Source organism: Oncorhynchus masou, chromosome 31 (genome assembly GCF_036934945.1).
Source record: "Oncorhynchus masou masou isolate Uvic2021 chromosome 31, UVic_Omas_1.1, whole genome shotgun sequence".
Classification (NCBI taxonomy): Eukaryota; Metazoa; Chordata; class Actinopteri; order Salmoniformes; family Salmonidae; genus Oncorhynchus; species Oncorhynchus masou.
This window is the reverse complement of record NC_088242.1, coordinates 17287866-17300836: the sequence shown is the minus strand read 5'-3', so window position 1 is coordinate 17300836 and position 12971 is coordinate 17287866. Positions and strand designations below refer to the sequence as shown.

Below are 12971 nucleotides of genomic sequence, written 5' to 3'. Positions count from 1 at the left end.
CTGACAGACAGAAAGTTCTGCCAATCCCATGCCCTCTGCTTTGCATGCACCGCTAAACGCCTCTGTTTAGAGAGCCCATTTCTGTTTAACTGGCGGAAAGGAGAAATAGATGGCTATCATTTCCCACAGCCATGCCCGGTTTGGGAGATATCTAACATTTCCAGAGGCGGATTCTCTCCGTTGCTCCATGAGGAGAGCAAATAGACACACAAACACACACGCACACACACACACTATCTCTAGCACGCTGAGAACTAGGCATGCAGACAAAAGGCAAAGAGTATTATACAACAATAAATATTAATATCAGAAGTTATATCTCTCGATTGTTTGTTTTTGCACTTTCATCAGTCTATGAGCTCACTCAGCCTCACATAAACAGCCGACTGGAGCCTTGTCCTAGGCAGGTAGCCCAGCTTGTGAAGAGCATTGGGCCAATAACCAAAATGTCACTGGTTCGTATCCCCAAGCTGACTAGGGTGAAAATACTGCCGATGTGCCCTTGAGCAATGCGCTTAACCGTTATTGCTCATGCAAGTCGCTCTGGATAAGATTGTCTGCTAAATTACTAAAATGTAATTGAACTCTGGGAAGGCTCGGTCGGTCAACAGTCTGACCTTGTTCTCTTTTATTAACTGTTTTTATGACCATGTCTTTTTTACCGAATGTTGTGCACTTTTTATTTGTATTCATCGACTTAGTAGCTTTGCTACTTCACATTTATGCTTCACTGCTGAGGAAGAGCTGCAAAGTCAGCGTGTAATACAATAGAGTGGGTGATGTCAAAGACCTGCGTAGCTCTAGAATGTGCTGATAATGGCAGCCATTTTGGTCAGGTCTAATTAATTCTATGGGAGGAACACTACTAGATATTAGACACCACTCTTACCACTGTTACAGAGCAAAGACCTGTGAGTGTAGAAGGCTGAGGGCTTTTCTCCTCCAGGAGCTAAAACTCTAAGTAAAGTAAGTATAGTCAGAGGGGACCTCAACGGGGCAGAGAAGGTATCAGTAATTAGGTTCCAAGGCTATAATGGAATTAAGGTTCCATATAAAACAGTGGCCAGAGCCAGCCAATATGGTTAATAACAGGTATGGGGTTGACAGTATATTTGGCTTTTGGTGCTAATGGGAGGTATGGCTTATATTTGGCTAATGGTCTTGGCTATAGCAATGCCAAGGTCATAGGTTCAATTCCCACCGGGATCACATAGACATACTAACAATGTATGTCTTCACTGCACAGTCACTTGGGGGTAGGGTGGGGTAGGGGTGGGGTGGGGTGGGGTAGGACAGAGAGCATTCCCTGCTGGGCCAAAACGACAGCGTGCTCATTTGGCAGTGAGCGGAGAGCCGCAGACTCTGGCCACTGAAGGGTTCAATACCATCCCCTTCTATTCAACATAACATACAGCACATCATATATATCATCAGCATATCCGTAGCTAAGATGATAGAGAGTGAGTGTAACATAGATGTAAATTAGAGAAAACGAGGTTGCTAAATGTTATATAAAGTTTGTGAGTCATGAACCTATGTGAGTCATGAACCTATGTGAGTCATCTTCAGCTATGTGTCTGTTGTGGTCATGTCATAGACGATGTGCACCATGTGAGTTTTGTTGTAACTGTGTGGCATGCGGCTACACCGTGTGGCGTTACCTAGGTTGACCGTCAGGCGGACACGGCCAGTCTCTAGCTCCAGGCGCAGCGTGTCGGCGCTGTCACGTGACGTTGTGGCCATCAGCACACCATATGCCCGTTGAGAACGGAACCGTAGCGACACGTCTTCCGCTTCTGTGTGCATCACCACCGGCAACTGGATCTTCATGAACTTACTACCATCATAACTCAGGATGGTCGCATCTGCGAGGAGAAGGGGGGAGGGGGAGAGATGACAGGAGAGTAGAGGAAAGGAGAGGGGGGTGGCAGGAGAGCACGGGGAGGTGAGGAGAGAGGGGGAGAGGGGGAGAGATGGCAGGAGAGCACGGGGAGGTGAGGAGAGTAGAGGGGAGGAGAGGGTGATGGGGAGGAGAGGGGGGGAGAGGAAAGAGGGAGATGCGATGGAGAGGAGAGTAGGGGGAGGAGAGCAGGGGGGAGGTGAGCAGAGAGATGGATGCAGAGGAGAGCAAGGGGAAGAGGAGGAGAGGATGAGAAGAAAGAGGGAGGGAGGAGAGTAGTGGGAGAGGAGAGAGCAAGGAGAGAGATTAATAAATATATCGTTTGCTATGTTATAAAATCAAAGTAAAGTAAGTCAGCTATCAATTCTACTTGCAAATAAACAGACAATTAACACAACATGGGTTATGTTTGTTGCTGCTTATACCAAGGACCTTGGATCAAGAGCTCTCAGGCACAGTCCCAGATTCCCACCAACCCGTCCATATTCATGAGTTTCCAAGTCCATGCTCATCCACCACATGTATTTGAAGGTGACAAGACCTTGACTGAATACATAAACAGTCTCAAAACCTCAAAGGCTCTTCAGACTGAAGGGATCCTCCTGGACCCATTTGGACACATGGTTAGACAGTCTTACAGGGTTTTGCAGTCAGAGCAAAACCACCACACCACCACTCTAACGGTCAATCAACCTTGAGACAAAAATGAAGGTGGGGTATAATGACAGGGGAATGGCTATGTCTTGGGCTCAAGGATTTCAAATTATTTCAAATAGTATTTGAACCCAGGCAGCTGTTTCCTCTACACACTAAAAACAAATGGTGCTATATAGTCCCAAATAATGGTTATTTGACTTGTAACCACAGCAGAACCCTTTTTGGTGCTATGCAGTATGGAACATTTTTTTGAAGGTTCTATAATGACCCATGTTCATAAGCTTCTAAATAGAACCTGTATAGTGTTATAAATAACAGATTACTAAGGTTCTATAATGAATGATAAAAAAGGGCTGTATTTAGCACCCAAAAAGCATTCTGCTATGGTTACAACCCTTTTTGGAGGATGTTTTGTATGGTTCTTCATAAAACCTTGGAGAATGGAGAATGGTTCTATAAAGAACATAGTAGGGGAGGGGAGGGTGCTTCAGCACCCCCATAATTTATTAATAGGAAAATAATTTATTAAAAAATATATATAATAATAATAATAATAATATCACGAAAATAGTGCACTGGGCCTTTACTCGTATTAGCGGACAGATATATAGCACGGCCCCAAAAAAGCACGGGCCCCAAACAATTTCAGCATCTTGTCACACCCTGACCTTAGTATTCTTAGTTTTCTTTGTTATTTTGGTTAGGTCAGGGGGTGACATGGGTGATGTACAGTGGGGCAAAAAAGTGGACAGAAAACATTTGACCTCTGTCAACAAAGGGTATATAACAAAGTATTGAGATAAACTTTTGTTATTGGCCAAATACTTATTTTCCACCACAATTTGCAAATAAATTCATTAAAAATCCTACAATGTGATTTTCTGGATTGTTTTTTTCTCATTTTGTCTGTCATAGTTGAAGTGTACCTATGATGAAAATTACAGGCCTCTCTCAACTTTTTAAGTGGGAGAACTTGCACAATTGGTGGCTGACTAAATACTTTTTTGTCCCACTGTATGTTTTTTTACTTGTCTATGGGTTTTGTATGTTTATGGGGGTGTCCCTATCTAGGTGTTTTTGTAAGTCTATGGTTGCCTAGATTGGTTCTCAATTAGAGGCAGCTGTCGTGGTCTCTGATTGGGAACCATATTTAGGCAGCCATATTCTTTGGGTATTTTGAGGGTGATTGTTCCTGTTACCAGTGTTCCTATGTGTTCACGTTACGGGACTGTTTCGGCTTTGTTGATTTTTTTGTCGGTTATTTGTTTTGTTCGTTGTTTAAGTATCTCGTTAAATAATGGATAATCATCACGCTGCATTTTGGTCCTCCTCTCTTTTACCCGAAGACAATTAAGAACAGGATCTGGCAGGATTCAATAGCTGGAATTGTAGGAGTTGTTGCCCTGTCCCTTTCTCTGCCATTGTCATTCGGATGCAATCCAGAAACAAAACCCTGTCCTCAATCATTTACATCAAAAGGTGCAAAGTAATGAGCAAAGACACTATACAAATTAAATATTTGTTTCGCTCAAATAACATGGAAAACAACCACGTTTTGTGCAGTATTCATTTAACGTCCTTACACACCACTTAATGTAAATGCACATTACTGTATTGTACCTAGGCTGGTCATCTAGGTTTGTACCTGTAGACTTTCCATCACCATGAAGAAAAACAATGCTCATTACAGTAATTGAGAACATTGAGACATTAAGTGTTTGTGATGATGTGTTATGATGATGTGGCTCAGCTGGTAGAGCATTGTGCTTGCAATGCTAGAGTTGTGGGTTTGATTCCTACAGGCGAAAAGTATGTAACTGTATGCACTCACTACTGTAAGTTGCTCTGGATAAGAGTGTCTACTTAAATGGAAAAGGAATGAATTATTATATCAAGCAAGTATTTGTATACTCCACAAGTATTATCAGATGAACTGTTTTGTACAGGTACTTATTCTGAATCAAGTGTGCTAGCTCTGGAACGACTGGGGCTCCATCATGAGAGAACTGACAACTTCTGGCTTAGTCAACCGTTCCCAAGGCCCTACGAGAGTCTTTCACAAGATACCATCAATGGCTATAGTCAAATATAACATGTACTAGCCTCACACAACAGATTAGATCAACTGGAACGACACTATCAGTCATGGTTGCACACAAACAACTGTACAGACACCACATCCCAACATATTTGAATGAGATGCTGCCCCTATATTTGAATCATTAATAGAGAGGAAATAACCATTTTTTGAATTGCAAAGAAGCTTTTATGGGTTTCTTTGGTTCCACATAGTACCATCAACCTTCACAACGAAACCCTTGAGGAACTCTCCTTTTTTAGTGTACAACGATGCTGGGCAAGTTGTTTAACACAGGGAAGAAGGTGTAACAGCATTCTCAGTAACCAAACAAACCAGAACCCAATAACAAAATGATTAGTGCCTCAGACTGACAGAGAGGGAGAGGTAAGGGATGAGAGGAAATAGTAAAGGATGCCAATGTTACACACACACACACACACACACACACACACACACACACACACACACACACACACACACACACACACACACACACACACACACACACACACACACACACACACACACACACACACACACACACACACACACACACACACACACACCACCTCACCACAGGTTCATCGTCAAACACACCTCATGTCACATCCATCCCCCATGGGATGACTCCGCCGCTCTGACACAATCCCTCACCCAAATCCAATTTCCCCCTCCTCTCCTCCCCCTCGCCACCTCCCATCCTGGGGTACGCTTCAGGTGACAGGGACAGTGTGACAAATGAGGGCTCGCCGCTAAACTGTCTGTCTCCCGCCCGGCTCCTAAAGCAAAGTGTGTGTGTGTTTATGTGTGCGTGTTTACGTGGTGCATGCGTGCTTAATTTGTCGAACCACGGTTCCGTGGGTAACATTTGATAACCCGGACCAAAAGGCCCCCAAAAATGATCAAAGACTCCAGTTACCCGTCATAGACTGGGTAGTCTAGGACCAAAAGGCTACTTAAAAGCTTCTACCCCCAAAACTGCTGAACAATTAATCAAATGGCGACCCAAACTATTTACATTGACACCCCCCCCCCCCCTTTGTTTTTACACTGCTGCCACTTGCTGTTTATTAGCTATGCGTAAGTAAGTAAGCACTTCACGGTAAGCTCTACACCTGCTACACCCAAGCTGAGCAGGACTAGTTAGAAAGGACAGTGATGAGAATCTCTCTGGGAAATGAATTGATTCTCACAAAAGATCATACACAGAGGATCAATGATTATCATCATCCCTGATGTTTTTCTGAACTTTCCAATCCCTTTCTGATGCATTTCAATTACTCAACAGAATATACTTAATTCAGACTGAAATGTGGTATTAGCCTACCTGATTTGAGATAATGTGAACAATGCCAGATTCATCAAATTATTTTTTACACATTTGTTTCTGATACCCCCAAGTCCTAAAATAGAGAATGACATAGCTTGGTGGTCCATATTAATAGTAGGCTATCTTAAATATCATGTGTGAATCCATTTGACTGTGTGACCTCAGAAATATTAGTGACAACCTCTGACATAGAGGGTATGAATGGGATAAAGATTGGGTATTATTACTGCTAGAAATGACCCGTTACAACATGAACGCTGTTTGGATGGGCTAGTAAGTGAAATCAGGCAGTGTGTGGAAGTCTGCAAGGGACATAACATGCAGGTCTACTTTCCAATGGGATTGTTTATTATATCTGATATTCTCTCCTTTTCGCAGCACTTTCCTAAATTGTCCCGATTCCCCTTTCTTGAAGTTAGACGCTATCTCTCACCTCAGCCAAAAAGATAGTCCTTTATCCTCTTCACCATGGTAACTATCTCGCATTCACTTTGAGTCACTCCAGGAAGGTACAGAGAGAGCGAGAGAGAGAAAGACAGATAAAGAGGGGAGAGAGAAAGAGAAGGGAGAGAGAGAGAGAGACAGACAAAGAGAGAGACAGAAAGAGAGAGATAGAAAGAGGGGAGCGAGAGAGAGAAGGGAGAGAGAAGAGAGAGAGTGAGGCAGAAGGGAGAGAGAAGACAGAGAGAAAGAGAGAGAGATAGAAAGAGAAGAAAGAGAGAGCGATAGAGAGAGCAAGAGGGGAGAGAACGATAAGGGAGAGAGAGAGATAATGAGAGAGAGAGAGAGAGAGAGAGAGAGAGAGAGAGCAAGAGGGGAGAGAGAACGATAAGGGGGAGAGAGAGGGAGAGAAAGAAGGGATAGAGAGGAGAGAGAGAGAGCAGAAGTTTCTGCAGTCACTCATCGCTGTCTGCTCACATCTCCTCTCTATCAGATGTCTCCTCTCTACATGGTACATGGTACCAGGTACAGGCCCTAACCATGTTTAAGTCAACATCTGTTTTCCTTCCTCACTCACACCTTTTCCCCTCATATGTCCTATTGGATTAGCTGTCCATATGACCTGTGAAATTGCCATGTCATACTATGTATATTCATACATCTGTGGTACATTCTATTGAACTAGACCTGAATGAATATATCCTACTGTACATGTGGCCATAATGACCACAGGTATTCTCCTTTTCCTCTATGTCTACGGCAAGCCATAGACAACAATCCAAATCATTACTGTGATGTTTACTTGTGTCGAGAATGCCTATGAGTTCTTTCACAATTACAGAGAATTGTAGAGTTACACAATGGTGCTCTGTACACCAATACTGGGCCTTTGTCAGCCCGAGCTAGACAAAAACAAGTAATCACAATCTGTGTGAAATCACAATCTGAATAAATTCATAAACATTGGATCTCATCCAGGGATTTGTCCCAAATGGCACCTTATTCCTTATACAGTGCAATATTGTTGATAGGTGCTGGTCAAAAGTAGTGCACTAAATAGGGTGTCATTTGGGACACGTCCCAGGACGCTGCCGTCTCTGTTGAGATGCGTATAACAGGCTGTCAGGCAGTTAGCAGCGTAAATAAGAAATTCTGAGAACGATGTGGAAATATGAAATCTGACATGTGAGAGCATCATTATCAAATGCAAAGTGGGCGCCTGTCAAACAACCATTGTTGGAGCAGCACTCACTTCATTTTTAATGGCACACAACCATGTGTAATATCAAAATAAAGCAGGGGGATTGAAGCTGAAACGGAGCAAGTAGCGACCAACTCACTGCCTGCTTTAAGACAAGCAGAACCTGTTAAGGGGAGGAGAGGAAGAGGTGTGGAGGACAATATGGTTAGCATCTATTCTCGCTGTTTTGTAAGTGTGTGTGTGTGTATGACACCTCACGCACTCTTGATATACAGACGAAAACAAGGAGGAGGCAACAACCTCTAGCTAGGGGACAGACTGCTTTAGAGAAACAAATTAGGCAGTAATCTTAACAAGGGGGAGATGGTTGAGGTCCCTCTCCACCCTCTCCTCTCTCTCCTCCCTCTCTCTCATTTTCTCAACCCGCCCGTCTCTCTCCCTTCCTCCCTTGAGTGGAGGTTTGCAAGAGGGCGAGCCAAGTTGTCACCCGCATGTCACAGCCACCCCTATAGCACCACCAGGCCTGATCTACCCAATCCAATTAAACTATCGTCGAATTACAGACGCCAAAGGGCTTTGGAGAAATGTATGTTCAACATTCATAACAAACAGCAAGAATTGGACCACAGGCATCATTCATTATTCAGCCAGCCTATGTCTCCAGTCTTTCTCCAGACCCCTGTCTCTGAATATCTGATGTCTCCAGCAGTAGCAGTGCATGGGTAAAATCACTGGGGACGCCAAGCCCCCCACCCCCGTGATATATAGGCCTGAAGGCCGAGACAATAAGGAGACACAGTGGCAAAATAAATTCAGCCACACCTTTTTATCACAAAACCGGTCCAGTGAAGTCCAAAATACATTTGAATGTACAGTAACAGACAGTTACATGACATACAGCAGGGTCGAGCAAGTTAATGTTTCTGACATTTTCGGACCACTAAACAACTATTGATTTAAAACCACAGAGAGTTACCGCAAGTCACATAGAAAACAGAAGCTGCCTCCACTATTCCAGCACCTTTTCAACTTCAACATCATGAAATCACCTCTGCTTAGTCTAATTCAGTGACAACTAAAAGATAACAAAAACAATTTAGTCCAATCAACTTAAGCTAAATATGATTTGACTGTCCATGGTTTCTGTGTATGTCTGAGTGTGTGCATCTGTGCGCGTTCGTGCAAGTAGAAAAACATGTTGAATCACCCTACTTGCAGAGAAATGCCAATTCCATCCGCCTCTCCTTCATGTCCTAGGTTACCTGGCTAAAATGCTTGCTCACTAGCCTAACTTCCATTCATGGGCAACGTTAGCTAGTTAACATTAGCCTTCTACATCTAGCTACATATTGAACTTCCATCCTCTCAGGCCAGGGGCTCAACGGTGTATGAATTAATGGTTGGATCAGAATTATCATTAGAATCATTGGCCAGTACGGAGAATTAAGTAAACGCTCAAGTCCAAATCCATATCTCTATCCATAGCTAATTTAGGAAAGGGCCAATTTTAGCTAGCTGGCCACCGGAGGACAACAACACAAGGAGATGCAACAATTCAACATTGTCTGTCAATGATGCATGCTCTCAATGGGATCTGATAGGAGAGATGCCAAATCCAAGCTGGCTTCCCTTTACACTTTTGTTTGGTGCGCCAGGACCATTCACAGTTGAGCTCGCTCAGTTTAGCTCAACGCTGATTGGCAATTATTTTATACATTTTTTGTCAAGGGAGGTCAGATGCTCGCTGGCTTCCCTTGCTTTCAATGCTACAGGCTGCAACAATGTCATACTCATTTGGACCAGACAGCATCAGATGGATGGCCAACATGTAGAGACATAGAGGGGGGCTGTTTGGCTCACTCAGATGCTTTCTCCTGTGAGATACATTCAGTCTCAAATTGAAGGAAAATTATGAAACACAGAGACGAAAAATGAATACATGTTTTTATTTGTAATAATTTTTTTTTTGGGGGGGTCAATTGTTTTAGAAAGACTGGCTTCCCTTAGTATCCATGAATAAATGCCACTGGTCTCCATTCTCCAGTGTTTCTCCAGACCCCTGTCTCTGAATATATCATGTCTCCATCCTCCAGTGTTTCTCCAGACCACTCAGTCTGAATATCTTAGTGTACACTACTGAGGAAGGTGGAAGTAGACAGACTGGCTGGTAAATTTAGAGAAGATAGAAACAACATGCCAACTTGGTGGAAAGATTGACAGAGAGAGAGGAGGAGAGAGAGAGTGAGAGAGAGAGGGGAGAGAGAGAGCGAGAGAGAGAGAGAGGGGAGAGAGAGAGAGAGAGAGAGAGAGAGTGAGAGGGGAGAGAGGGAGACAGAGAGAGGGGGGAAGATATAGAGATATGCTGGTTCATTGGATTTTTTTAAATCTATCATTATCAACAGATTGATGGAAACATGGAGAGACATGGAGAATATTGCCAGTTCCAAGGCCAGAGAGGAGGCTATTATCCTGGGCCAAAATCTAATGCGGCCCTCCCCCTGCCTGGAGCTGAGTCTGTAAAACAGCTTTATCTGAGCCCTGCTGCCTGTAGAAGACCACTGTCAGGATATGGCACTGTCATGTCCTCTCACTGTAGAGGAGACTAAACTACACTGTCCAATCAACCACACACACACACACAGACACAAACACATATATTAGGAAAAGGTTTAAATTAAGCAGACATCAATTTTATCTTTCCCGGCCTGAACGCATCCTAAATGTCCTCCGGAACACATCCTAAATGTACTCATGAACACTTCCTAACTGTCCTCCTGAACACTTCCTAACTGTCCTCCTGAACACATCCTAAATGTCCTCCCGAACGCATCCTAAATGTCCTCCTGAACGCATCCTAAATGTCCTCCAGAACACATCCCAAATGTCCTCCAGAACACATCCCAAATGTCCTCCTGAACACATCCTAAATGTCGTACTTAACACATCCTAAATGTCCTACTGAACACATCCTAAATGTCGTCCTGAACGCATCCTTAATGTCCTCCTGAATCCATCCTAAATTTTCTCCTGAATGCATCCTTAATGTCCTCCTGAACACATCCTTAATGTCCTCCTGAACACATCCTAAATGTCCACCTGAATACATCCTAAATTTCCTCCTGAACACATCCTAAATGTCCTCCTGAATGCATCCTAAATGTCCACCTGAATACATCCTAAATTTCCTCCTGAACACATCCTAAATGTCCTCCGTAATGCGTCTGAAATGTCCTCCTGAACACATCCCAAATGCCCTCCAGAACACATCCTAAATGTCCTCCTGAACACATCCTAAATGTCCACCTGAATACATCCTAAATTTCCTCCTGAACACATCCTAAATGTCCTCCTGAATGCATCCTAAATGTCCTCTTGAACGCATCCTTAATGTCCTCCTGAACACATCCTAAATGTCCTCCGTAATGCATCTGAAATGTCCTCCTGAACACATCCCAAATGCCCTCCCCTCATTGCTTCTCTCTCTAATCCATCCAGTTTCAGGTGGTAATTAGATATTGTATTAAATATTGTTGTAGCAGAGAGAGAGCGGAGGGTGGAGGTGGGTGCCCAGATGGTAGGGAAGGGGCAGACTGTGTCTGTGTGCATTTGTGCATTTGTGTGTGTCTGTATGTGCACCCATATGGTAGGCAAGGTGCAGTGCAGTACAGGCACATGTCATGGTGAATGACAGACTGGGTGGTGAATGCAGTGTGTGTGTGTCTTCTGCTATTCAAAATGGGTCTCGTTGCGGCATCGCTCGTTGCTCGTTTCCCTTCTTCTCCTCCCTCCTTTTCCTCTGCCTCATTTCCCTTGTGTGTGTGTGTGTGTGTGTGTGTGTGTGTGTGTGTTTGTTTGTGTGCGTTGCTCCTCCTCCCACACCATATGCAGTAGCTGTGTTTAGCCACCGGGTGGTATGGTACACCATGCATGGAGATGTGAAGGCTAATTCTTCTGACAGCTCTTTCTGCCTGCTAGCTGCACACCCATACAAACACACACACACTTTCTGCCTGCTAGCTGCACACCCATACAAACACACACAAATGAACACACACACACACACACACACACACACACACACAGAGACAGACACACACACAGACAGACACACAGAAACATATACCCACGTACGCACAACCACACATCATATGAGGGTGGTGGGACGGGCTCATAGTAATGGCTGGAACGCAATTGTTGGAATTGTATCAAACTCAAACATTTCTTTAGCTGCCTTTAGAAAGTAAAGAATCCCTTTGAAAACAGCCTATGTGGCATCGATATGAGTCAGAAACAGTTATTCTACCAGTCTCAACGTCAACATTGAAGAGGCGACTCCGGGATGCTGGCCTTCAAGGCAGAGTTCCAGTGTCTGTGTTATTTTGCCCATCTTAATCTTTTCTTTTTATTGGCCAGTCTGAGATATGGCTTTTTCTTTGCAACTCTGCCTAGAAGGCCAGCATCCCGGAGTCGCCTCTTCACTGTTGACGTTGAGACTGGTGTTTTGCTGCCAGTTGAGGACTTGTGAGGTGTCTGTTTCTCAAACTAGACACTCTAATGTAAATGTCCTCTTGCTCCTCTTGCTCAGTTGGGCATCCCACTCCTCGTTCTATTCTGGTTAGAGCCGGTTTGTGCTTGTCTGTGAAGGGAGTAGTACACAGCGTTGTACGAGATCTTTAGTTTCTTGGCAATTTCTCACATGGAATACCCTTCATTTCTCAGAACAAAAATAGACTGACGAGTTTCAAAAGAAAGTTCTTTGTTTCTGGCCATTTTGAGCCTGTAATCGAACCTAAAAATGCTGATGCTCCAGATACTCAACTAGTCTAAAGAAGGACAGTTTTATTGCTTCTTGAATCAACAATTTTCAGCTGTGCTAACCCAATTGCAAAAGGGTTTTCTCATAATCAATTATCCATTTAAAATGATCAACTTGGAGTAGCTAACACAATTGGGTCTCTGTACGTCTACTGTATGTAGATATGCCATGAAAAAAAATCTGCCGTTTCCAACTACAATAGTCATTTACAACATTAACAATGTCTACACTGTATTTCTGATCAATTTAAGGTTATTTTAATAGACAAAAATGTTTTGTTGTTTTTTTAAAAACAAGGACATTTCTAAGTGACCCCAAACTTCTGAACGGTAGTGTATATATATTTATTTTTTATTTATTTCATTACTATTATTTTTATGTACAATTACATAAGGAATTAGGTAAAAAATTATGTAAAAAATATACTGAAATATAGAACCTTAACTGCCTTGATCAAGGCACACTTTCTCTGAGTTAATTGATTGCTGATGTGCTTCCTGGCATTTTTGTTGTACACAGGTGTTGCTCCTCATGCCTGATTGCATT

At 43.3% G+C, this 12971-nt stretch overlaps 1 protein-coding gene across 18 annotated transcripts in view; it reads right to left on the bottom strand.

Moving 5' to 3' along the window:
• The window catches only part of LOC135523501 (neurexin-1a), a 608692-nt gene that overhangs the window by 327486 nt on the left and 268235 nt on the right, over window positions 1–12971 (bottom strand). For all 18 annotated transcript variants that reach the window (XM_064950217.1, XM_064950216.1, XM_064950219.1 and 15 more), the window contains one exon: window positions 1662–1865. In XM_064950217.1, the coding sequence (XP_064806289.1) occupies window positions 1662–1865 (204 nt within the window). The remainder of the gene's footprint in view (window positions 1–1661; window positions 1866–12971) is intronic.